General features: G+C 37.6%; 1 protein-coding gene across 2 annotated transcripts in view; it reads left to right on the forward strand.

Moving 5' to 3' along the window:
• Positions 1-1,849: 1,849 nt before the first annotated feature.
• Positions 1,850-24,405, forward strand: part of SPART (spartin) — a 30,543-nt gene continuing 7,987 nt past the window's right edge. The window contains exons 1-9 of one of the 2 annotated variants that reach the window (XM_069467335.1): positions 1,850-1,883; positions 5,275-5,346; positions 6,134-6,945; positions 11,455-11,652; positions 13,893-14,060; positions 17,103-17,226; positions 20,608-20,802; positions 22,483-22,641; positions 22,723-22,813. In XM_069467335.1, the coding sequence (XP_069323436.1) occupies positions 6,136-6,945; positions 11,455-11,652; positions 13,893-14,060; positions 17,103-17,226; positions 20,608-20,802; positions 22,483-22,641; positions 22,723-22,813 (1,745 nt within the window). In that variant the 5' untranslated portion in view covers positions 1,850-1,883; positions 5,275-5,346; positions 6,134-6,135. Of the gene's footprint in view, positions 1,884-2,040; positions 2,174-5,274; positions 5,347-6,133; positions 6,946-11,454; positions 11,653-13,892; positions 14,061-17,102; positions 17,227-20,607; positions 20,803-22,482; positions 22,642-22,722; positions 22,814-24,405 lie in introns of those variants that run through there. The other variant, XM_069467334.1, reaches the window with a different exon arrangement.

The following is a 24,405-nucleotide window of genomic DNA, read 5'->3' on the forward strand; positions in this document are numbered from 1 at the left end:
TATTCTTCTTTATAGTATTATGAATGGAATTCTTAATTTCATTTTCAAAGTGTTCATTGCTAATGTACACAAATAGTACTGACTTTTGTATATTGATATTTTGTCCCACAACTTTTTTTTTTTTTTTTTTTTTGGAGACAGAGTCTCGCTCTATTGCTGGGGCTAGAGTGCCATGGCATCAGCAACCTCAAACTCCTGGGCTCAAGTGATCCTCCTGCCTCAGCCTCCTGAGTAGCTGGGACTACAGGCACATGCCACCATGCCCAGCTAATTTTTTCTATTTTTAGTAGAGACAGGTCTCACTCTTGCTCAGGCTGGTGTCCTACAACCTTGATGAACTCATTAGTTCTGGTTGCTTTGTAGTAAATTCTTTAGAGTTTTCTATATATAATCATATTTCATATAGAAATTTACATTTTTAAACATTTTAATCTATGGCTATTGAAAATTGTTGAAATTATATTCAAATTTATGTTTTCATTTTTTATGCAGACCAGTAGGTGATCAATAAAAGATTTTTAAGAATAAAGAAATATTACACTGGGATAAAATTTCACAGTATGAAATGGAAATATGAGTTCAAGATGAAAAGGGATGATGTAAAAATTCCTCCTGTTAAAGTAAAGCTTGTTCGTGTGGTTTTAAAACTTGATGATGACCGATATAAAACTGTCTGGTATTTAGATTCCACTGGTTACATTTAAAAGTTATGTAACTGTTTCATTTTAAAATGTCAATTTACAATAAAACAGAAATTGCATCTTTTGCAACTATTTAAGTCAAATAAAAAATTTTGATAGTCAATCTAAAAATGTAGGAGAAGGTACACAGTTCTGGGGTATTTCTTTAGGGCAGTGGTCCCCAACCTTTTTGGCACCAGGGACTGGTTTCATGTAAGACAATTTTTCCACGACCCAGGAGGAGTGGGGGGTTAGGGGGAGAGGAGGGGGGTTGTCTCGGAGCTCACGTGGTGATGTGCCCGGTTCCTGTGGCCCGGGGGCTTGGGGACCACAGCTTTAGGGTGTATAAAAGCAAAATTTTTTGCAACTGTACTAATGTATTCCTCCCTAATAGGTTTTACTCTTTTGAGAAAATTGATCTACCATTCTGAGAATTGAGGCAATTACCAAATGGTTCCCAATTTTGAATTTAAGACTCACTCCCAGCCCAACAGTCCCTATTTTTAATTTTGATTGAGGAAAATAAAAATTCATCTGGAATAAGTCATGCGATCCTTAGATAAGTCATTTAACTGGTCTGAAATGCTCAGAGCACTACATAAAGCTTTCTTCCTTTTTTTTTTTTTTTTAAGGCAGGCCTCTTCAAAAGTATAAATCTCTCATCTATAGTACTTCACTACTTTTGAAGAAAAGTATATTCCCTTTGATTTTCCCCTTTTAGCCTTTCATAATCTCAAATGGTATAGGCATACTCACTTTTTTATCAGGAATTTAACATTTTTTACGATATCTATCGATATCGTTAACACTCACACACCACTGAAACTTAAAGCACATGGTGTAGAGGCTAAATGTCCTCCGAATACAGTAGTCACAAAGGTTAGTTCCAGAAGAGTTGGGAGAATCAGCGTTTGTTCTCCTTCGTGCATTGGGTCCAGGGCGCCCCCTAGAGGCCACAGGCTCTCACTGCCCACGCCCTCTCCCCTTCTGAGGCCTCAGGTTTCGCGGAGAAGGGAAAGATTGCGCAGGCGCGGGGCGGTGGCCTTGGGCCCCCGGAGGCCCTGGTAGGGGGTCTGGGCTGAGCCGCTGACTCGCGAGGTTTTTTCGGGCCTCCAGGCCTCGCTCCTTTTCTCCCCCTATAGAGTTTTAGGGTGATTCCTGGGTTCGAAGCGGAGTGACGTCCTCCCACACTCCATTTAGAAGGTCAGAGTGGACAGAACCCACGCGGCACGCCCGAGTGGGCGCACACGCGAAGGCAAGGCTCGGCGGGGACGCGCCTCTGCGCAGTCTCCGGCTCCGGGGCCGCCGGGCGGGGCCGCGTGACGTGGCGCGCTCGGGAGCGCGCGGTCTGGAACGCAGTTTGGAGCCGCCGGCGGGCGGGCCCTGGGCACCCCGGGCGGAGCGCGTCGTGTGAGGGAGCCGGCCCTGGGCGCCGCGGCCGGGCGGGGAGCTCTCGGGGCGACGCCGAAGCGCCCGAGCTGCGGAAGGCACAGGTGGGGCGGCGGCGGTGGGGAGCAGTTTGCCCCTGCGCGGCCCTCTGGCGGGCGGGCGGTGGGAGCGCGCCGGGCCCCGCGGACTCGGCGGGGCGGGCGGAGCAGCCAGTGACGGGGATAAAGGGCCCCGGCCCTCATCCAAATCTCAGAGATGGAATTTTCGTCGACGGGAGCTGTGTCACGAGAGAAGAGTTTGAGAAGTTGTTCTTAGTTAACTCAAGATCTTATTTATGGACCCTTAGGCCTCCCCCTCACCCCCGTTTACTATTGGGAGGGAGAGCGCGACGCTCCCGGCCCCTGGCGATCGCGCTCGGGTGGGAGCATCTCTTGCTGCCCCACCCCCGCTGTTTATTTTGGCTTCCAAAGTCGCTGCGACTGCCCTCTCTCCCAGAGCGCTCACAGCTTCGATAGTCTTTTTTTTTGCAAAAAGGTCCACAACCAGCTGCAATTATATTGGGTTGGACAGCGTATGATTTTACTCTTTCGAATACTTTTGTTAATGTTTGCTAGGGATTGAGCTCCGACCTCATTCTGTGTTCTGAGAAAAGTTTGTCTTGGAATGCGCAGTTTCGTGACACGGCATTATTGCGTTACCATGGGGTTGACCCAGTTTTCCACTCTCTGCTTGTAATGAATTACTCTAGTAGTCTCTTGAGGATCCTCAGGTTTGCTTTATTGTATTGTCATTTAATGAATTTGTGTTCGGAGATTGTTTTTGCCTCTGAAATAATGACCTCAAGTATTTGGGAATTTAACCGTTTTTCTTTGAAATTTCCAAAAGCAAAAGAAAAGGTGACTTAAGAATGTCTCCAATTATAAATGGAAGGAACTCTTTTGATGAGTTGCGCTCCTGTATAATAATAGACTGAATTTGATGGCTTTATTTGATCCGTTTGAAAAAGGAATGCTTTCTTTGTGGTCTGCTTCTCACCTGTGGCGCTTTCTGAAACGCTGTTGTATGTAGTTTCCCTAACAAGACTCCTTGTGATGTTGACCGTTAAACGTGATTGTTACTACTTTCGGTGTTTATGGGATTGAGCTAACTTGCCAAGTATTTTGATTCCGAATTTTCCCTTTGCTCCTGAGTATTTTTTTAAAACATATACATATACACATACATATAGTTTGAAATAAGTGTGTTTTCTTTTATTAGAACGTTTAAAAAATTATAACTTAAGTGTACCATGGTATCTGAAAACAGGTATTGGTGATTTAAGACTATTATATTAGTGTAAGTAATGTTTATTTAAATACTTCAGATTGACATTTCAGAGATTTTGTGTTTTCAAAGTTGAAAATTAAAAGATTGAAATCATGTAATAATTATTTTTACTTTTTTTCAGAGACTTGACAAGCACTTAATTGTGCTTAGGAATATGATAGGCATTATTTTTAAAGTCACCACCCCTGCAGTCACTATCTCTGTGAATTGTATTTTCTCAGAGACTGCTGAGAATATAGAAAATCCCAGTTACAAAATCAAATGTGATATTTTAATATAAACTTTTTTTCTGTGTTGTGATTCCCCATACTAGAGTGAAATTGACCATTAGACCTACTTTTCACCTGCTAGATTTCCAGCTCTTCTGCTTGCTAAACTTTTTTTTGTCTTCAGTATGGCGATGCAACAAGGAAAGCTATTCAGCAGCAGTAGCCGTGTGGAATTATAATACGACACTCCACAACACACACATAGACACAACCCTTTCTTTCTCAATGGCAGCTCATTTACTCCAGTGACACATTATTTAGGAAATCTTTCTCATACTATATGTAAAATAAGCTTTTAAATAAAAATATACTCAAGGTAAATATTGCTTCTATCTAAAGTTCCTTCGTTACGCTTTCTACCTTTAGATGCTCCCTATTCTTTAAGGTTTTGGCCATACTCCTTTCTACCATGAAACACTCCAAGTTTCCTTCATCCTTTCTTCACTCTGCTAACTTGTAAGCATACTAGGAGCTTTAGCTTTGCAATCAAACGTTTCACTTAATTTTCTTGACATATCTTTTGAGCCATGCCTTAATTTGAATCTGACCCTACCATTTACTAGTTCTGTCCCTGGACAAGTTGCTCAATATTTGTAAAACATTTTCTAAATCAAATACCAACCTCCAAAAGTATGAGGATTGGATAAACCTTAGAAAGGTGCCAAACACATATATATAGATCGACCTTAATAGAAGGCAGTGAATTATGGTGCTTATAAGGGCCAGAGACCATGTGCATTTTATCTTTCAATATATTACAGTAGCAAGTGGTTTTAGAGCAGTGGTTTTATTAATAATTTGCTTATCAACCCCCCAAATAATTTTTGTAAAACTGTCCCTTTTGCACACTTTTAAGGTTGAATTTTACATCATACTTTTAGGTAGTTGAAAAGGATGCATTTTCCCACCTGGTATTGATATTGACATTTTAATATAAAATAGGTATTCTTTTAATTTTATCCAAAGGAGTATATCTTTGCTGTTTTATATCCTTCACCCAATTTTTTTAAAACATGGTACTTTATACAGTTCCTTTTTCTTGAAATTTTACTTTCATTTTTATCACCCTCCACCGCACAAAATGTTATCTTAATGTAGTGTGCTTTTATGCTTGAAAAGCTTTTTGTTAATCTGTCATACATGTCTTTAATAAAAATATATAAATTGAAACTAAATTTTAAAAATTTCATATGACTGTAATTCTAGGAATTATAATTTTTTTTGAGTTACTGCATGTAGTAACTAAAGTTGATCAGAACATCATAAATACCTGGTGGATTTTGATAAATAATAAGTATGAAGAGTAGTTCAGTAGAAATGTATGTCTTAATGAGATGGATAGTGGGAGATGTGCGTAAATTAAAAGAGGTTCTTTGACGCCTTACCATGTAAGAATAGGAATGGGTGAAAGGTATGCCTTTATTTTGTAAAGTGGGAAGATTGTGAAAGGAGTCTGGGAGAGAAAAACCAGCATAACTGGACTGTAGGCATGTGCCCATGCAGATCAGTTTTAGTGAGGAGTACTAATGGAAATAGAGGATCTGGAAGCTTTTTTTCTTGAAATTACACGTTATTGGTACATGTCTCACTGAAGATTTCATGTGTTCCAGGGGTCCACATCCTCAAGTTTGAAGACCGTTTAGAGCAGTGATTCTCAGCAGGGGACAATATTGCTGCCCAAGGTACTTTTGTCAATGTCTGTAGACATTTTTGGGGGTGGGGGTGGGGGTGCTACTACTGGCATCCGGTGGACAGAGATCAGAGATGCTACTAACAAATAATTATCCAGCCCAAAATGTCAACCATGCCAAGGTTGAGAAACCCTGATTTTTGGATTTGTTTTGAAATCAGACTATTTAATTCTGTGATCCAGGACAGAGTTCAGTAAACTCTTTTTTTCAGATAGTAAGTGTGTTAGGCTTTGTGGGCTGTACATATGACCTCTGTTGCACATTCTTCTTTGTTTTTATAACCCTTTAAAAATGTAAAAATCCTAGCTCCAGGATCTTTCAAGAAACAGGTGATCTAAAGCAGCTGATGCCTTCAAACCTCAATTTTTCTTCTGTCTAAAGTACTAATAGCAATAACGCCTCAAGAATTGTTTGTAAGGATTTAATGACATGAACACCCAGCATGGTGTGTCCAGCATAAGTTAAGCACTCTAAATGGTGCCCAGTGATGGTGGTGTCCTATAATGTGTAGTACAGAAGTGGGTGCCACGTCACAGTGGTGTTCAAGACCCTGTTCAAGTCAACTGAATAAACTGGATGCTGGTTAAGATCCCTATCAGGCTTAGGGAATAGTACCACAGTGAACGAAACAAACAGGTGAGGCTCTTGTTTTCTTGAAATATATTCAGGTAGGAGAGATGGATAATAAATAAGTAAACTAAACACCTAAAGAAGATTAATTAAAGATAATATTTCCTTGGGCAAATAAAAAATAAAGATAATATTTCCTATTTTGCAGAAATGGAGCAAGAACCACAAAATGGAGAACCTGCTGAAATTAAGATTATCAGGGAAGCATATAAGAAGGCCTTTTTATTTGTTAATAAAGGACTGAATACAGATGAATTAGGTCAGAAGGAAGAAGCAAAGAACTACTATAAGCAAGGAATAGGACACCTGCTCAGAGGAATCAGCATTTCATCAACAGACCCTGAACAAACAGGCCCTGGGTGGGAATCTGCTAGACAGATGCAACAGAAGATGAAAGAAACACTACAGAATGTACGCACTAGGTTGGAAATTCTAGAGAAGGGTCTTGCCACTTCTCTACGGAATGATCTTCAGGAGGTGCCCAAGTTATATCCAGAATTTCCACCAAAAGACATGTGTGAAAAGTCACCAGAACCTCAGTCCTTTAGTTCACCACCTCAGCATGCTGAAATAAATGGAAACACTCCATCTACAAGTGCAGGGGCAATTGCTGCACCTCCTTCTCTGTCTTTACCATCTCAAAGTTGTCCTGCAGAAGCACCTCCTGCTTATACTCCTCAGGCTGCTGAGGGTCACTACACTGTATCCTATGGAACAGATTCTGGGGAGTTTTCATCAGTTGGAGAAGACTTTTATAGGAATCATTCTCAGCCACCTCCTCTTGAGACCTTAGGGCTAGATGCAGATGAGTTGATTTTAATACCAAATGGAGTACAGATTTTTTTTGTAAATCCTGCAGGGGAGGTTAGTGCACCTTCATATCCTGGGTACCTTCGAATCGTGAGGTTCTTGGATAATTCTCTTGATACAGTTCTAAACCGTCCTCCTGGGTTTCTTCAGGTAAGCCAAAGGAAAATGTAAACATAACTTGAAATATGTGTAGAATACATCATTTTTATTTGTAACTATTTATGATGTGTCTAGTACAGTAAGTGCAAAAAGATGACTATTTCCTTTTTAGGTATATTCCATGGAATCAATGAGCCTTGAACATCTATATTTGTTCACAGTCTTTTTTTTGAGATATAAAGTCTTATTTTGGTATTAAATTTGTGATGATAGAACCTAAGGGAGATCATCCTTAAATTTTTAATTCTTTATCTGAGGAAGAAGCCTAATAGCTTTAATTTTTAAAAGATTTTATGTAATTCGTGTGGATATATAACTGTAAATATCTACAAATGTGACGACCCAGCTGAGAGTCTAAACTGGGCTAGACCCATTCCCACCATCCAGAACAGTAGTTCTCAACCAGGGGCAATTTTGCACCACTACCTTCCCCTACCCCTGGAACATTTGATAATGTCTGGAGTCATTTTTGGTCATCACCACTGAGGGTTGGTTGCTCCTGGCATAGTGAGTAGAGGCCAGGGTTGCTGCCAAACATCTATACAGAACAGCCCTCATCAATGAAAAATTTATCCAGCCCAAAATCTCAACTATGCCAGGGTTGAAGTCTAGAAGTCTCTCCAGAAGTAGACAGTGTGATGATAATTTAAGATGTAATTTCAACATTCCAAGCAGAAAAATTTACCAGAATACACTTGGTCTAAGAGTAAAGACTGGTGCTAACTAAATGCTGGCATCAGACCATTCCTGTGGATTAGTGAGGTATTCTGAAGGGGGTAATCCAGTGACAAATCTGGTTTTAAAAAGCTGGTTGTAGGTATGGGGAGATGAGTTCTTGAAAGGAGGACTCATTAGACATTGAGACTCATTGGACAAAGGAATTTGCTTTGAAGAGAGATCACTCTGCAAGCAGAGTAGATGCTTTTGTCCAAAGTCCAGATAATGTAGTTTAGTTATAGCACTGGCTATCTATATTCATTTTCTCTTATGGTACACTCTACCGTCAGTTGTTATGCAGCTTTTACATGGAGTCAGCTTGAAAGTTGTTGAAAGACAGGCTTACCAGGGATGTATGAAGGAGTTACTTTGAAGGCATTGTTGAAAGGAAAGATTTGTTACTGGACAGGAAGACTATTGTGAATTCTGTAGGTTATTTTAGGGAGGAAGCCTTAAGGTTAAAAATGGTGGGCTTGGGGGAGGGGCTGATAAAAGCTATAACAATTTCTGCTGATCTGTTAATAGTGTTGCATTGTAAAATTGGAATTAAAAAATCTTTGGGTCCTCAGCAACTGGAGATGCGAGCAATGAATGTCAGAAACACTCTACCTGGTTACTTGTACTCAGCCATTAAAATGACTTGTACTGTAGTAGAAATTTGTCCTGTCTTAGTGCTTTTAATTTTGTTTTTAACCTTTCTTATTCCTTTTGTTTTGGTCCTAAATGAAAAGTAAAATGACACCCAAAATTTAATTGGAGTCCCTTTAATAGGCTCTCACGTGCATGTTTTCAGGTATTTGTAGCAGAGTATCCTAAAAAAGAGTTACCATATGCATTTACTAAATGTTTTTATTATAAAAAAAGACAATAACCAACTAAATTTTAGAAGTTAGGTATAATTTCCTATGTTGTAAAAATCACTATTTGTCTACTTAGGAAATTAGAGTAAGATTATTTGGTTCTAATAGGTAGGCAGACTTAGAATTCTAGGCCTTCAAAAAACTATTTTTCTTTTGGTTTTAGTTTCAATATACTTTTTCTTTTCTTTTTTTTTTTTTTTAATTTGAGACACAGTCTCACTCTGTTGCCTGAGCTAGAGTGCCATGGCATCAGCCTAGCTCACAGCAACCTCAAACTCCTGGGCTCAAGCAATCCTTCTGCCTCTGCTTCCTGAGTAGCTGGGACTACAGGCATGTACCACCATGCCTGGCTAATTTTTTCTATATATTTTAGTTGTCCAGCTAATTTCTTTCTATTTTTAGTAGAGACAGGGTCTCGCTCTTGCTCAGGCTGCTCTCAAACTCCTGAGCTCAAACGATTCACCCACCTCGGCCTCCCAGAGTGCTAAGATTACAGGCGTGAGCCACCGCGCCCAGTCTCAATATACTTTTTTTTTTTTTTTTTTTTTTTTTTTTTTTGAGACAGAGTCTCGCTCTGTTGCCCAGGCTAGAGTGAGTGCCGTGGCGTCAGCCTAGCTCACAGCAACCTCAAACTCCTGGGCTTAAGCAATCCTACTGCCTCAGCCTCCCCAGTAGCTGGGACTACAGGCATGCGCCACCATGCCCGGCTAATTTTTTTCTATATATATTTTTAGTTGGCCAGATAATTTCTTTCTATTTTTAGTAGAGACGGGGTCTCGCTCTTGCTCAGGCTGGTCAATATACTTTTTAAACCCCTTAAAATCTATAGTCAGTGTATATAAAACTTGGACATGAGATTGCCCTGTGAAAGTAAAACTGGAATAAATCAGCCTATGGTGGATGAACTCACCAATCTGTAACAACCTGTGATAAGAAAGGTCTGTAAACATTTGTGGGTTTTTTAAGATTTGGGAATGTTCCAGTTCAATTAAGGTTATCAGAATATAGTTAATCTTAAATCATGGAATAGTTTTAAAAAAAAAAATAAACTTTCCCAAGCTTTAATCATTTTAGAATAACCTTTACAATTTTTTGTCAAATCTACATCCCTATTACTTTTTTAATATTTTTATTAAATTCTCACTTGTTAATTATATCCAATAACAGCTGTGAAATTAAAATGTACTTTTATCCTAATATACTAAAATACATAACTACTCAAATTTGAAAAGTTTGTGGATTATCTGACATCATTTCACATACCACAGATGGTTTATGTATTTATTGTACTTTGGAAAACACAGTAATCAGTTTTATTGTAACCTGTCTGAAGTTTGACTTTTATATAAGGTAGAATGGTTTTTAAGACAAACGGAACAGAGAATCCATAAAAAAAAAAGAATTTGAAAATGTTTACTAAGTGCTTTCCAGGAAAGAGTCAGACTCTCATATTTCAATCCTTTCACATTTATATTCTGCTAGTCAGAGATGATGGTAGTATTAAATATATCAGAATTTTCTGTGGTCTGTATGAAATAACTCATGCTCTTTGACTCATATTTATCATGCAATGTTTTGATAATAGATTGGCCTCCCACATTTCTGGGTGAGACAGTGTTCTGGGTGATGGGCATAGTTATATTTTGGTTACTGAGAGAATGTATCACATTAGAAATTAATACATTTGAAAATTCTCATTTAAATTTAATGTCTTCTGATTTTAGATAGCCAGAATGTGAGTTTAAGTCTGAGTGTGCTGACAAACTGACCTCGGATGACATTGCAGGAGAACTTTGTGTCATTTTGCTTTGACTTCACAGTAGATAGTCAGTCCATAAACATAACTTAATCTATTGTAGTAGCTGTGTCATGTCAAGTTCTCTTGGGTTTAGTGAAAAAAAATTATTCCAGGCCGGGCGCGGTGGCTCACGCCTGTAATCCTAGCACTCTGGGAGGCCGAGGCGGGTGGATTGCTCAAGGTCAGGAGTTCGAGACCAGCCTGAGCGAGACCCCGTCTCTACTAAAAATAGAAAGACATTATATGGACACCTAAAAATCTATATAGAAAAAATTAGCCGGGCATAGTGGCGCATGCCTGTAGTCCCAGCTACTCGGGAGGCTGAGGCAGTAGGATCGCTTAAGCCCAGGAGTTTGAGGTTGCTGTGAGCTAAGCTGACGCCACGGCACTCACTCTAGCCTGGGCAACAAAGTGAGACTCTGTCTCAACAAAAAAAAAAAAAAAAAAAAATTATTCCACGTCATTAGCGTTGAGTTTCTAATTAAAATAATTGTTTGGCTTCTCTGGTACAGACTACAAGTGCTCAAATCCTAGCCCCACTTTTTAGTTATTGACCCTGAGCAACTTAATTGACCTCTCTGTGCATCAGTTTTCTTATACACAAAATACTAACCAATCCTAGGATTGTTGTGAGGAGTAAATTAGTAAATACATGTATAGTACTTGAAAACAGTTTGAGTTTGTTTATTACTGCAAAGGGAATATTTAAATTGAAAAATAAAACCTTAATTTACTTTGATCATTATTTATTTAAAGCTAGAATCATCTAGGTTAACAGTGGGCTATTTAAGGCCATCAACATTAAGACTGTATAATTCTGTGGCCCCAGACCAGTCATCTGTATTTACATTTGCTCCTCATCACTAGCATCACTGCCTGAGCTTGCCCCCTCCCCCACCCGACCCCATGAAACTGGTCCCTGGTGCCAAAAAGGGAAGGAAGATCAAACAGGCAAATGATTAATTTTCATTGGGAATTTGTTGATGGTTCTATAAAGGCTTGTAAAATACATCTCAAACTTTGAAGTGTTTATTTTCTGGTATAACCATTTTATTAAAATGTAGATGAAAATCTAGCTCCATTCATTGATACATATATATTTTTTCTTCTGCCTAATTGTTTCAGGTTTGTGACTGGTTGTATCCTCTAGTTCCTGATAGATCTCCAGTTCTGAAATGTACCGTGGGAGCCTACATGTTTCCTGACACAATGTTACAGGCGGCAGGATGCTTTGTGGGGGTCGTCTTGTCCTCTGAATTACCAGAAGATGATAGAGAACTCTTTGAGGATCTGTTAAGACAAATGTCTGACCTTCGTCTCCAGGTAACTTGTATGATCATCTTTAGGGTGAAAATCTACTTTAACGTAAGTACTTCTGCTTTTAAAGAAATTGCAATAACCTCTAAGTGATCAAAGTTAGAAGACTGTAATATAATTTGTTTGTGTGTTCACAGCTACATCCTGGAAATTTGCTGTAAATGCTGGTTAAGATTGTGGACTCTGGAGTCAAATTGCCTGGATTTGAATTTGAACTCTTCCACTTACTAGTTGCTTAACTCAGCTGTTAATGATCTCCTCTATACATTAGTTTCCTTATTGTAAAATGGGGATAATGTCCACTTCATTAGGCTACAGTGAAGATTAAAAGTTAATACATTAAAACATGGCCGGGCGCGGTGGCTCACGCCTGTAATCCTAGCACTCTGGGAGGCCGAGGTGGGCGGATCGTTTGAGCTCAGGAGTTCAAGACCAGCCTGAGCAAGAGCGAGACCCCATCTCTACTAAAAATAGAAAGAAATTATATGGACAGCTAAAAATATATATAGAAAAAAAAAAATTAGCCGGGCATGGTGGTGCATGCCTGTAGTCCCAGCTACTCGGGAGGCTGAGACAGAAGAATTGCTTGAGCTCAGGAGTTTGAGGTTGCTGTGAGCTAGGCTGACGCCACGGCACTCACTCTAGCCTGGGCAACAGAGTGAGACTCTGTCTCAAAAAAAAAAAAAAAAAAAAAATACATTAAAACATTTATATCAGTGCTAGCAAGTGGTTAATGCTTTGTAAATGTTAGCTATTGTTTTCACTGTTTTACTGTTCGGGTGGAAAGTGGACTATTGGGACTAAATGGTAAAGTGAAGATAATTTTAGCTTTAGCTTCAGCTTTGTATTGGAGATTTTAAGGGTATGATTGGCATTTTGAGGAAAAAACAGATTCTGAGAGAATTATCTTTGTTCTCTTGGTATATGAAGGCCAAATAAAGAGAAAATAAAATGTGATCATCCTGTGAACTTACTTAGCTTGTTTCCTTTGCCCACATGCTTACCTGTTGAAGTGGAGTATTTCTGTTTAATAAGGAGTTGAATAGAGTATTATGGAAAGGCTTAAAAAGGTGCTCAGTGTTCTTGCCCATCCTACTGTATGGCAAGAGGGGAAAAATATTTTTGATTAAGAATGTTGACAGTTATCTGGGGTCAAAGGAGGCTGACAGTATGATAATGTAGTCTTTTATTCTTCAATCAGCAGATGTTTGGAATCCATTATTTACCCAGGTACTGTGTTAAATGATGGGCTGGGAAGAGCATGAGAACAGGAGACTATATAGATAGAGAGAGAGAGAGAGATAAAAAAAACAAAACCAGCCCCTGTTGCCAAGCTCTGAGAATGACCTGGTGATCAACAAGCCATTTAGCATACGCCAGCAATTATTTAATCTAAGGTTAACAAATCCCGTGCTTGCCATACAGAAGTGTGTAGCCTCAATGTGCTCGTGGGGAGTTGTTTACAAAGTCAGGCACCTGGTCAAATGGATCGAGGTTCTGCTTGGCTTTGCTGTTTACTAACTGAAATGACACTCCTGAGTATTCACAAACCTATTAATAATATGGAACTGTTTCTCCCTTAACTCCTATATTCAGTGGACATATATAACTGGGCTTTAGGAAAGAAACTAAATGGACTTTTAGGTTATATGCTTATTTTGTCTGTTCAATTTTATTTTTTGGTTGTATGACTTTACTATCCCAGAACTTCAACTGTAAACAAAAGCTACTTACTAGTCACAATTTTAATTGTTTTTACTCTTAAGCATTCATTCAGCAAAGTATATGCTAGGAAAATACATTTAGTATTAAGTGCAGAAAACAAACAAAAAATCAGCCTTCCAACAATGCTTAGTAAAGTGGACATGATTTTTGTTAATTTGCTTTTAAACTCATTTTGTCTTGCATGTATTTCCTAAAATTTATTCATTATTAAATTTAAATGTAGCTGCATCTGGTTTAAAGATAACTTATACCAGCAACTGCTGTAAGTTATCTTTTATTCCTTATCTTTTAAAATTTACTTTAGACTATGTGTTATAAACCAAAGAACTTAGAAAGTAGTTTGAGGTTTGGTGATGAGATAAAACAAAAATATAGAGAACAGCAAAAGTAATTGTTATTTATAGACTGTCAAACACTGACATTTGAACAAGTTTATCATTAGAACATGGTATAATGTTCCTGAAGGAAAGTCATCTAAAACAGATTCTGATTTTAGTTAAGCATAGTCCTTTACTCCTTAGACCAACTGGAACAGAGCAGAAGAAGAAAATGAATTTCAAATCCCTGGAAGAACTAGACACCCCTCTGACCAATTGAGGGAAGCCTCTGGCAGTGATGTGAGACAGTTGGGTCCTTCTTTGGACCAAGGCAATAAGGATGTGCGTCATAAAGGAAAACGTGGAAAAAAGGTAATAAAGAAGCTATAAAATAAGGTTTGTTCTCTTCTCATGGTACCTTTCACCAGTTTCATGTGTGTATATGATTGTACAGAGTTACAAAGTGAACACTGGTAAAAACAACTAGAATCAGCTTTTATAGTTCCTTTTTAAGTGTTTGTTTCTTAAACTATTTTAAAAGATGTTCTGTATTTGGGGGATATATTTTTTCCCAAATATTTGAAAGATTTTTATGTTTACCTTAACGATGCACATCCTTTCTTGCTTGCTTTGTGGTATTCTCCACCTTCCTATATGCACCAAGAGCTTGGGGCTAAATATACTCTTGTCTCTTTTTCTTACACTGCCATTTTTATTCAGTTCCTTGATTTTTCATGGCTGGGCAACAGGAGAGAGACGTAGTTTTTTAAAAATTTTAGTGGTTTCTTTCATTTCTTAGGCTCTGAGCATGTAATATGTTCTAAGTGGTAAATTTGGATTATAGTTCAGTATATATTTTATTGAATACTAGAATGTTGGGCATACATGGTAGAAAAAGTTTAAATTTCTTGTCTCAGGGCATTTACTGTCTAATGGAAAGAACGTGTTAGCAAAGAGGTAATTTCTATCTAATGTGGTCATTAAATAGAAGATACAGCCTAGCCTAACATAATAGATAAGCGTGGGTGGATGGGTGGTGTGGGAAGCAGTAAAGAACCTCCTCCTAGAGGACATTATGGCTAAGGTGAGTCTTGAAGGATAAAGAAGAATTGGTCATGTGAATAGCAAATTGAAGGAGATTTTAGACAATAGTAATATAAGCAAGTGTATGAAGAAAACAGCATTGTATGAGTATTACATTACAGGCACTTCGAGTTCAGTATTGTTCATTGCTGTGTTCCACATGTTGGGGAATGCTCAATAATTATCTTTGGAATTAATATCACATGAATATTCTACATTTACTTGAAAAGTGCTACTGTGGTTTATGTTGAATATCTTAGACCAGCTTTATGAGAACATTAGGATTCCAAAATGGTTCTGATAAATATATTTTATTTTAAAAGATTTTTAAAAAGTTAGTTACAAGAAATCAAATTCAAAGGGCACAAAAGAAATATGGTGAAAAGTAAGTCTGCCTTCCCTTCCTGTCCACCGGCCACCTAGCTCTCCTCTTCACGCACATTGTTATCAGCTTCTTATTGTCCTTTCAGATACATTTTATGCATAGTCAAATATACATACATATATATAATTTTTAACATTAATGGTGGCATATAAAACATACTATTTTGCTCCTTGGCTTTTTTATTAATATATCTGAAAATTCTATAACATTTAGAATTTTGATTTCTGGAATCAAGAAATTTAATTTCTTGGTTAAAAAAATGAAATTATATTAAAAGTTATGTACAGTGAAAAGCTTTATTCCTACCTTTGTCCCTTTCCACACCATTCCCTCTGCCACTGTAGTTAATCACTTTTATTAGGACATTGTGTAACTTTCCTGGGTTTCTTGAGGCAGACAAAAGCAAATATAAATTGTTATTTTTCTTCCTTCCTTATACAAAAGATAATGTACAGTATAGAGTGTCTTGTATTTTTTTTTCATTTGATAATAAATTTTGGGGATCTTTATGTGAGTAAATAGAGAATTTCCTCAGACTTTTTTGCAGCTGCTCTGATATTTCATTCTGTGATTATATCATAGTTTCTTTAACCATTCTCTTATTGAGGGATACTTGGCATGATTGCAATTGTTTGCTATTACAAATAATGCATCAATGAATAACTTTGTAGATCCATTGATTCATACATGTGAAGATAATCAGATAAGTTCTCAGAAGTAGAATTACTAAATAAAAGATCAATGCATTTGTAATTTTGATAGATTTTCCTAAATTGCCCTCCTAAGGATTACACTATTTAGTACTCCCACCAGCAGTGTATAAAAGTACCTGTTTCCCCATATCTTGGTCAACAGAGTGGGTGACCAGTTTTTCTGTATTTTGGCAGTCTAATAGATGAGAAATGGTATATGAGAATACAGTATCTTAGTTGTGTTGGTTTTATTTTGAGTAATGTTGAGTATCTAGGCTTAATGGTCTCTTGAATTTTGTTTCCTGTATACTGTCTATTCATGCCCTTTGTCCATTTTTTTTTCACTTGTCACTGAGTTAAATCTTACTTTGTCCATTTTTATTATTGAGCTGTGAGTCTTTTTCATCTCAGTTTCTAGAAGCTCTTTATATATTAGGGACGTTGGCCCATTGTCAAAGATAAAAGTTGCAAAAAATGTGTCCAGTTTGTCTTTAGATTTCACTTATGGGTGGCTTTTCTCCTCATATAGACATTTTTGATTTGTTTAATGTTGTTTTTACATTTTAAATGGTTCTTTGTGTTTCTGTTGGGCACTTTGGTTTTCAAGTTATTTTTAATACTGTGAGATCTGAGTCAGCCTCCTGAGTTCTTAGAATGAATGCATTTAGCTTTGAGTGTTTGTGTGTTGGCCCTAGCTCTCTCATAGAAGCTGTTAAATTAGCGAAGTACAGGTATTTCCATGTTCTCCATTTCCATGGATTGGCAGATTGTTCTGTGTTTATATTTTCTTGTTTCAAATTAGATGTTTACTTAATCTCTGTCAAAACCCGTTTATTTCGATACATCTTTCCTTACTGATTGAATCATTTAACAGAAATCTTTTTTAACCTTACTGGGTACAATGTACATAGTAATTCTAGGTATGATATCTGTATGAAAGGAACTCATAGTCTAGTCAAGTAAAGGAAAAAGTTAGTCAGTTTAAATATGATTTGATAAATGCTACATTGGACTTATGTTGATGTTTAAATTTTACCAGTAAGGGTTTAAATAGGCCAGAATAGTTTTCAGCTTTATAGAAGTTCTGGTATTGTGTTTTATAAGACATACTTATAACTAGGTTGGCTGGAGATAGTTTTCATTAATTATATCTAATATTTGTTGGCTTAGTATTTTATTATATAATGCTTCTATTTAACCTCTTCTTAGTACTTAACTAACTCTTTCACATTTTGAAACATTTTTACTATTTAGGCTAAAGATACTTCAAGTGAAGAAGTTAATCTGAGTCACATTGTACCCTGTGAGCCAGTTTCAGAAGAAAAAGCAAAAGAATTACCTGAATGGAGTGAGAAAGTGGCTCAAAATATTTTATCAGGTATTATAGTAATGTTAATTTTTACCCCTATAATGGAAGCCTTTGGAACCCAATAAAGGTACTGCTTATAAAGGGATATCTAGAAAGAAAATATTTTGTATTTTTGTTTTAAATAATCAATTTAGAAATACTCAAAAGTAGAAGGAACTAGTCTCTTAGAACATCACATACTGTCATATAGGTATAAATTCTTCCTGGCCTAGTCTCTGTTTTACTCTTGGGAAAGTAGATAGTGAAAAGCTTCGGGAATCCCCAAACTGTCAGAATAGTTCTGAACATAAAATTACTTTCCTTTCCCCTGTGAAATCCCTTGTAAAAGAGGCCCCAGAGAGCTGCCTTGCCCCTTCCATCCTGTGAGGAGGCAGCAAGAAGGTGCCATTCTGTGAACCAGGAAGTGGGTCCTTACCAGACACCAAATCTGCTAGCACCTTCCTCTTGGACTTCCAGCCTCCAGAACTGTGAGAAATAAATTTCTGTTGTTTGTAAGACACCAATTTATGGTATTTTGTTATAGCAGCACCAATGGACAAAGACACTGCCCCCCCCCCCAAAAAAAGAGATGTTTATCCAACTTTGGAAGCAAAGCAGCACTCCCTAACCACACAGCAATGCAGGCATGAGAAGATCTGAGGGTTATAGCCAAGCTGTTTGGGAAGTAGGCCCTGCTATTTAGTTATAGTTAGAAAGGGCTTCAGATCAATTATTCTAAAACCAGAATGATCATTACTGACATATGTCTTTCTGCTTTAGTTGGTTAACATTTCACTTAACTTCTCAACACCCTGATCTCGCCAATTTAATGTACAGATGGACTCTGGGACTCTCTGTAAACAGCTGATACGGAGTGAGAAGGAATGACCACTTTCTGCCCATTCATTCCAGCATACCATCCTAAGGCTGATAGCACAAGGGAGCTCTAACTATGATGTACCCATAAAGTTTCTCCAAGATTATATATTTTTCACTACCATTCTGTGCTGGTAGGCTCTGGCAAGGAATTTTCCATTTTGGTTAATTCAGTCTGTTAAAGAATAGCCACAAAGAAGCCCTCCTATTCTTCAATAGATTCTTTGTAGGACCCTGTTGGGCTAGTACAGTCTTCTGGCTGTCAGGTCCATGAAGATCTTTATTCTAATATAAGATATATAGAATAAATAAAGCATCATCAGAGAACAGTCATATATTCAGACAACTTATACTTTGATGGAGTACAGGATGATTAAGTGCTAAGATAAATCGTTTCTAGATTTTTAGAGGACCAAATTAGACATAACAACAAAAGATACATGTCATATGATTGGAAATTCAATAGTAGTCAGGTTGTGGTAGCCAGTATACCCTTATTTCTGCCAATTTTCCTCCTTTGTGAACAGAAATAAAGGTTACCAAAAGCTGTGTATAGAAAGACCAATGTTCTAAAATTCATATTTCTTATGATAAAATTATTAAAACTTACAGAAAGGCCAGGATCTGTATCATCTTAGATTTCAGCTGGCCTTTTACCTGGAAAGAAAATTGTAATTTGGGGCTTCTATGTTTAATAACAAGTAAGAATGCTAAGTTTCTTTAGTTCAATAAAAGTGGACAGTGTCCCATAAACTGCAGTGGGTAGGTTTGTGCTAGATAATTATAAGTCATCTGCCAGCCTCTTGTTTATTCAGCACACGTTCATTGACTGCCATTTTCAGCATTAACTGAGTGCATAGGACACAAATGTGAACAGAATCAATCTATATCTGGCACTGCACATGCCATTTAAAAGATCTAAATGGTTATCGAAGACATACTACATTTTTATCTACTATTGCACAGTTTCTACATTTTTAACATATTTACCTGTACTGTGCACTTCTGTGGTGATATCTTGTCGATTATTTACATCCAGTATTTCTCTTTATTAGTCCTATGACTTTTGATTTATCTCATTTCCGTTTATTTTTCTCAGTCATTAATTGACTCCATCCATTTTGTTTCTTACAGAGTTTCATTGTAGGATTATAGTCTCCTTTGTTTCATTATCATTTATTTTATGATTTCTCAGACTTCCTTCTTCAAGTTCAGCTGTTTTTTACTACTTAAAACTTTACAACTATTAAGTTAATAAACTCTAAAAACATAATTTTTTTTAATGGACATCTTCAAGCCTTTTTTTGTTATGGCAGTCTGTTTGCCTGGGTTTGAAACCTGGTCCTCCCCCAAAGTTAGTTATTGGGTAGGACAGTGGGGATAGCTGGAGGTGGAGGTGTTGCCTGAAATAGGAGAAGAAGCATAAAATTTTCTAACCAGTTATTACTTGCTACTTAACAGTTTTAAATAACCTGGTATGATTTTGACGTGATTGCTGGATGCTTACTTGTGGGCTGGAGTTATCATGTAAAACCATGTCACAGACCTTGAGAGAACATATTTAAGTATTATATGTCCAGTCTTAAAAGTTCATTGTTTTAGGGTTAGCCAAAAAGGAAATATTTTAAATTATAAGCTCTCTACAGAGGAGGGTAACACTTTCCTTCCCGTCTTTGAGGACTCTGTTCTTGTGTATCTTTTCTTGCTTTTCCCATCTCTCCTATTCCTCTTTTCCCCACTGGCTGAGGACCTTTTCTCCTCTCTAGAAAAGACCCTGGCATTCTGCTTTTCCTCTGGCAACTGCTTCTTTCATTCATGCTGCAAGCAGCATGAGCAGAGCAAAGGGCCAGGACCTGCTGTCATGAGAAATGGCTAAATCATCTAGGCCTCTCTCTTCTGTTTTAGATTTTTTCTTGTCATGTGTTCTTTGGTGGTTCTCATGATTTTGTCATTCATGTTTATGTAGCAAGCTAAAAGGTGCTGAGATTCAGGAGTTTGAGTTTAGGATTAAAGAAGGAACAGGACCCCCTGACTAATGCCTTAGCCTTAAGCAAGCAAGAGTTCCTTCTGCCTTAGTGTTTGAGATACAGGTTCTTTGGTTTCTATTTTGTGTTGTTCTGTTTTTCCTCCTCAGGATGTCATGGGGGAAAGTGATGCCTGGACTAAGGCAAAAAGAGTAAGGATGTCTGGGTCCTCTAGGCAAATACTATCTTAAAGGCACCAAAACTCAAAATTAATACCTAACATTAATATAGTGTGGTAAGTAACGTAGAAATACCTACAAGTTACAGTCTCAGCGTAGCGTAATACAGAACTCTTGTCACTGAGTGATATATGACCTAAGTATTGAAAGATGAGTTTAGTTAGAAAAGACGTATATTCCAGGAAGAAACTATAAGTATGAAGTTATCAGGAAAGTTGATGACATGGCGTGTTTGGGATCTGAATATCAAATTCCTTTTATTTTTCTCGATGTTATTTAGGAAAGAGTAGTAGGCCCTAATATTATGTAATTTTGAATTTTATTTTTAAAAGGTGCTTCTTGGGTGAGCTGGGGTTTAGTCAAAGGTGCTGAATTTACTGGCAAAGCAATCCAGAAAGGTGCTTCTAAACTCCGAGAACGGATTCAACCAGAAGAAAAACCAGTGGAAGTTAGTCCAGCTGTCACCAAGGGACTTTATATAGCGAAGCAGGCTACAGGAGGAGCAGCAAAAGTCAGTCAATTCCTGGGTAAAGTAATTTTAGATGACTTCTTTAAAGTTAAATTTAAAATAATCTCTTAATCCAAATATTTATTTAGATGATTTAATCTCAAAAACAAAGAATTAAAACAAAGCAGTTTCTCCTTGCTACTCACAGTGGGACCTACAGACCAGCAACATCAAGCCATCTGGGAGCCTTAAAAATGCAGAATTTCAGGCCCCAGACATACCTGCTGATTCAGAATCTGCATTTTTACAAGATCCTTAGGTGATTGTTATTTGCATATTAAAGTCTGGGAAACTCTGGTTTTTAAAGAGTGGTTTTGATTAGTTGGAGAGGACAGTGTATATCTTGCAAGAGGAGTTCAGAATGTACAGTCTTTTGTCACCTAATGACAAGGATATGTTCTGAGAAATGTGTCATTAGGTGATTTCATCATTATGCAAACATCCTAGAGTGTACTTATACAAACTAGATGGTATAGCCTATTGCTCCTAGGCTACAAACCTGTACAGCAAGGTACTACACTAAATACTGTAGGCAATTGGAATATAATGATAAGTATTTATGTATCTAAACATGGAAAAGGTATAGTAGAAATACAATATAAGAGAGAAAAAATGATACACCTGTATAGGGCACTTACCGTGAATGTTCCTTGCAGGACTGAAAGTTGCTCTGGGTGAGCCAGTAAGTGGTGAGTGCATGTGAAGGCCTGAGACATTACTGTGCACTCCTGTACACTTGGGACAAACTAAATTTATTTTTTTAAAAAAGTAATTGTGCTATAGTGTTATAATGGCTGTGATGTCACTAGGGTATAGGAATATTTCAGCTCCATTTTAATCTTATGGGACCATCATCATATACACAGCAAAATGACCAAAATGTCATCATGTGGCAGGTGATTGAATTTGTTATTCTTGAATCCATCTGAGGGATGTGACATATTCTTTTAAGAAAAGCAGGTCTCTGCATGGAAGTTGATGGTCAAGAGGGAGGGTTGTAGTATTTGAGAAAAGCTGACTTAGTGATTTCTAAGCAATATATTTCTAACCCCTTGTCCTTTGAGAATCAGAGCGCTGAAGTTTACTGTTTTAAGATGGTCAGATAGGACCTAATGGATCACCATTAAATTTAGTAAGATTATCTTTTTTGGTATTTGTTGAAGCAGATTTTGGGTTGTTTACTTTTATAGACTTAAATACCTTATTATTTCACTGAGATAAATACAAATACACCTAGCTGGAAAACACTAAAGGGTGTACCTACCAATCTTGCATTGCAACAATCAGATAGAAAACGTGGATGGTTTTCTCAAACAAAAGTGCCAGGAAGAACGTGTATATCTAAGAGGCGAGGTTATAACCGTCAGGAGGCTCTGGAAACACATTTTTAAAGCAAACAATAGCCTTTGATTAAAAAAAAAATAGCCTGTCTGTGGTGTGTGCCAGCAGTTTCAGCTACTTGGGAGGCTGAGGCAGGAGGATCACTTGGGCCCAGGAGTTCAAGGCCACAGCCTGCAACATAGTGAGATCCTATTTCTAAAAAAAAAAAAGCCCCAGTTTAGCTTCTCATCCTTAAGTAGAAATGGTAACATTATGGAGTAAAACAATTTTAGATCCCCACTTAACAATTTTGTAATGGATGGTAAAATCAAGGGAAGAATACGTTTTTTTCTAAATTTTCTTTTTTTTATTATATTAGTCGATGGAGTTTGCACCGTAGCAAATTGTGTTGGAAAAGAACTAGCTCCACACGTCAAGAAGCATGGAAGCAAACTGGTTCCAGAATCTCTTAAAAAAGACAAAGATGGGAAATCTCCCCTGGATGGTGCTATGGTTGTAGCAGCAAGTAGTGTTCAAGGTAACAAAAGGGCCCAGAATTTTAACTAGGAAGGTCTGTTTGCTTTGGGCTACATTTACTTACTTTTAAATATGTTTGCAGGATTTTCAACTGTCTGGCAGGGATTGGAATGTGCAGCTAAATGCATTGTTAACAACGTTTCAGCAGAAACTGTACAGACTGTCAAATACAAGTAAGTTGAATTTTATCATTTTAATGAATAAATCTCTTATAGCATTTGTAAAACTCCATGATAGTTAAGATAATTATGTAAGCTGGGTGGGGTGCCTCACGCCTGAGATTCCACACTTTGGGAGGTCTAGGTGGGAGGACCACTTGAGGCCAGGAGTTTGAGACCAGCCTGGGCAACATAGCAAGATTCTATCTTCAAAAAGGTAATTATGTAATTATTTTTATTAAGTATCTGATAAAACAATTTTTTCACTCATTGTTTTTCTTCAATAGTGAAAATAATATTTTTGGTAAAATAGAATTCTTGTGACTTTGCTTTGTATTAGTAATTGTTATAAATATTCATCATTAATGTAAAGAATAGGTTTAATTTTTTTTAAAAGCCTGAAATTTCTGTATCCCTTATTAACTACATGTTCTTGGTGGGTGATACCTGCCTGAAAAACTTGAATTATAATTAAACTATTATACCCCCATTAGCCCATTATGTATACAAAGATTGTAAAATTTTGTCACGTCTTACTTGACTCTAATTACCACTGTACATTTGTATTGGGATGCACAAATGGTATGTCTTCTTCATATATTAAGAAATGGACAGGTGTAGAAATGAATGCATTGTGCAAGCTTACTTGATAAGTGGGGTTGATTTCTTTCTAATTTGGCCTTACGATCTCTCTAGAGAGTGGCTGTAAATTCTAGTCCTGCCCTTACGAGGCCCTAGGGGAGGTGGTTGTGGATGTTTATAGTGTACCTTTCATGGATACTTCTTTATCCTGGTGGACAGCCTAATGCCTAAGCGTCTGACCTATGACCAGGTGTCCCTCTTTCAGGAAACTTGTTTATACTGGCATACACTCTTATGGCTCTTATCTGACCTATGCCCAATTTATTCCTACTAAATCATTCTAAAGGAAACCCCTAACTAGGAGGAGAGTTAGGTTTGGGTGTGTTGGTCACAGGAAGCAGCACAAAAAAACACATGAATTAATAGAAGCATTTTATTACAGATCCATGAGAAAAGAGGGGTATCCATGAGGGCTGATGGAACTTCCTGGAGACAGCAGGGTGCTCAGTCAGCAGGTGGGGGAAGGAGGGAGTGAGCACACTTGCATGTGAGGGAGAAGGGACCTTGTGGGACTATGCCCTCATTAAGGTCCATGGATGTTATCCGTTTGGCTTTCCAGTGGGAGATGTGGATTGACTAGTTTAAAGAAAACATGCGTGAAGGGGAGAACTTATTTACTTGACTCTGGTGTTGGCTGTTGGGTTTTCTCGTGGTCAGCAGCTGTGGGGTGTGTTGAGTTTTGAGTCAGTGAGATGAGGAACAAGCCAGTTATATTGCAAGCAACCACATGGGGAGGGATCTAGGCCAAAGGTGATGGGATACAACTGGGTTTGAGACAACTTATGTGAGGCCTAAAAAGCGAATGCTGAAGCAGCAACTATATTAAACAAATTTATGACAAGTGGTATTAAAGATGCGATTTAAAACAGGATCTTCTGCTTTTAGCTCTTTGTTCTTTCTACCTGACAATACTGCCTTTACACAGTATTAAAAGAATTAAGATCTAAAAACTAAATCTAGTATGA

This window comes from Eulemur rufifrons, chromosome 4 (genome assembly GCF_041146395.1).
Source record: "Eulemur rufifrons isolate Redbay chromosome 4, OSU_ERuf_1, whole genome shotgun sequence".
Lineage (NCBI taxonomy): Eukaryota > Metazoa > Chordata > Mammalia > Primates > Lemuridae > Eulemur > Eulemur rufifrons.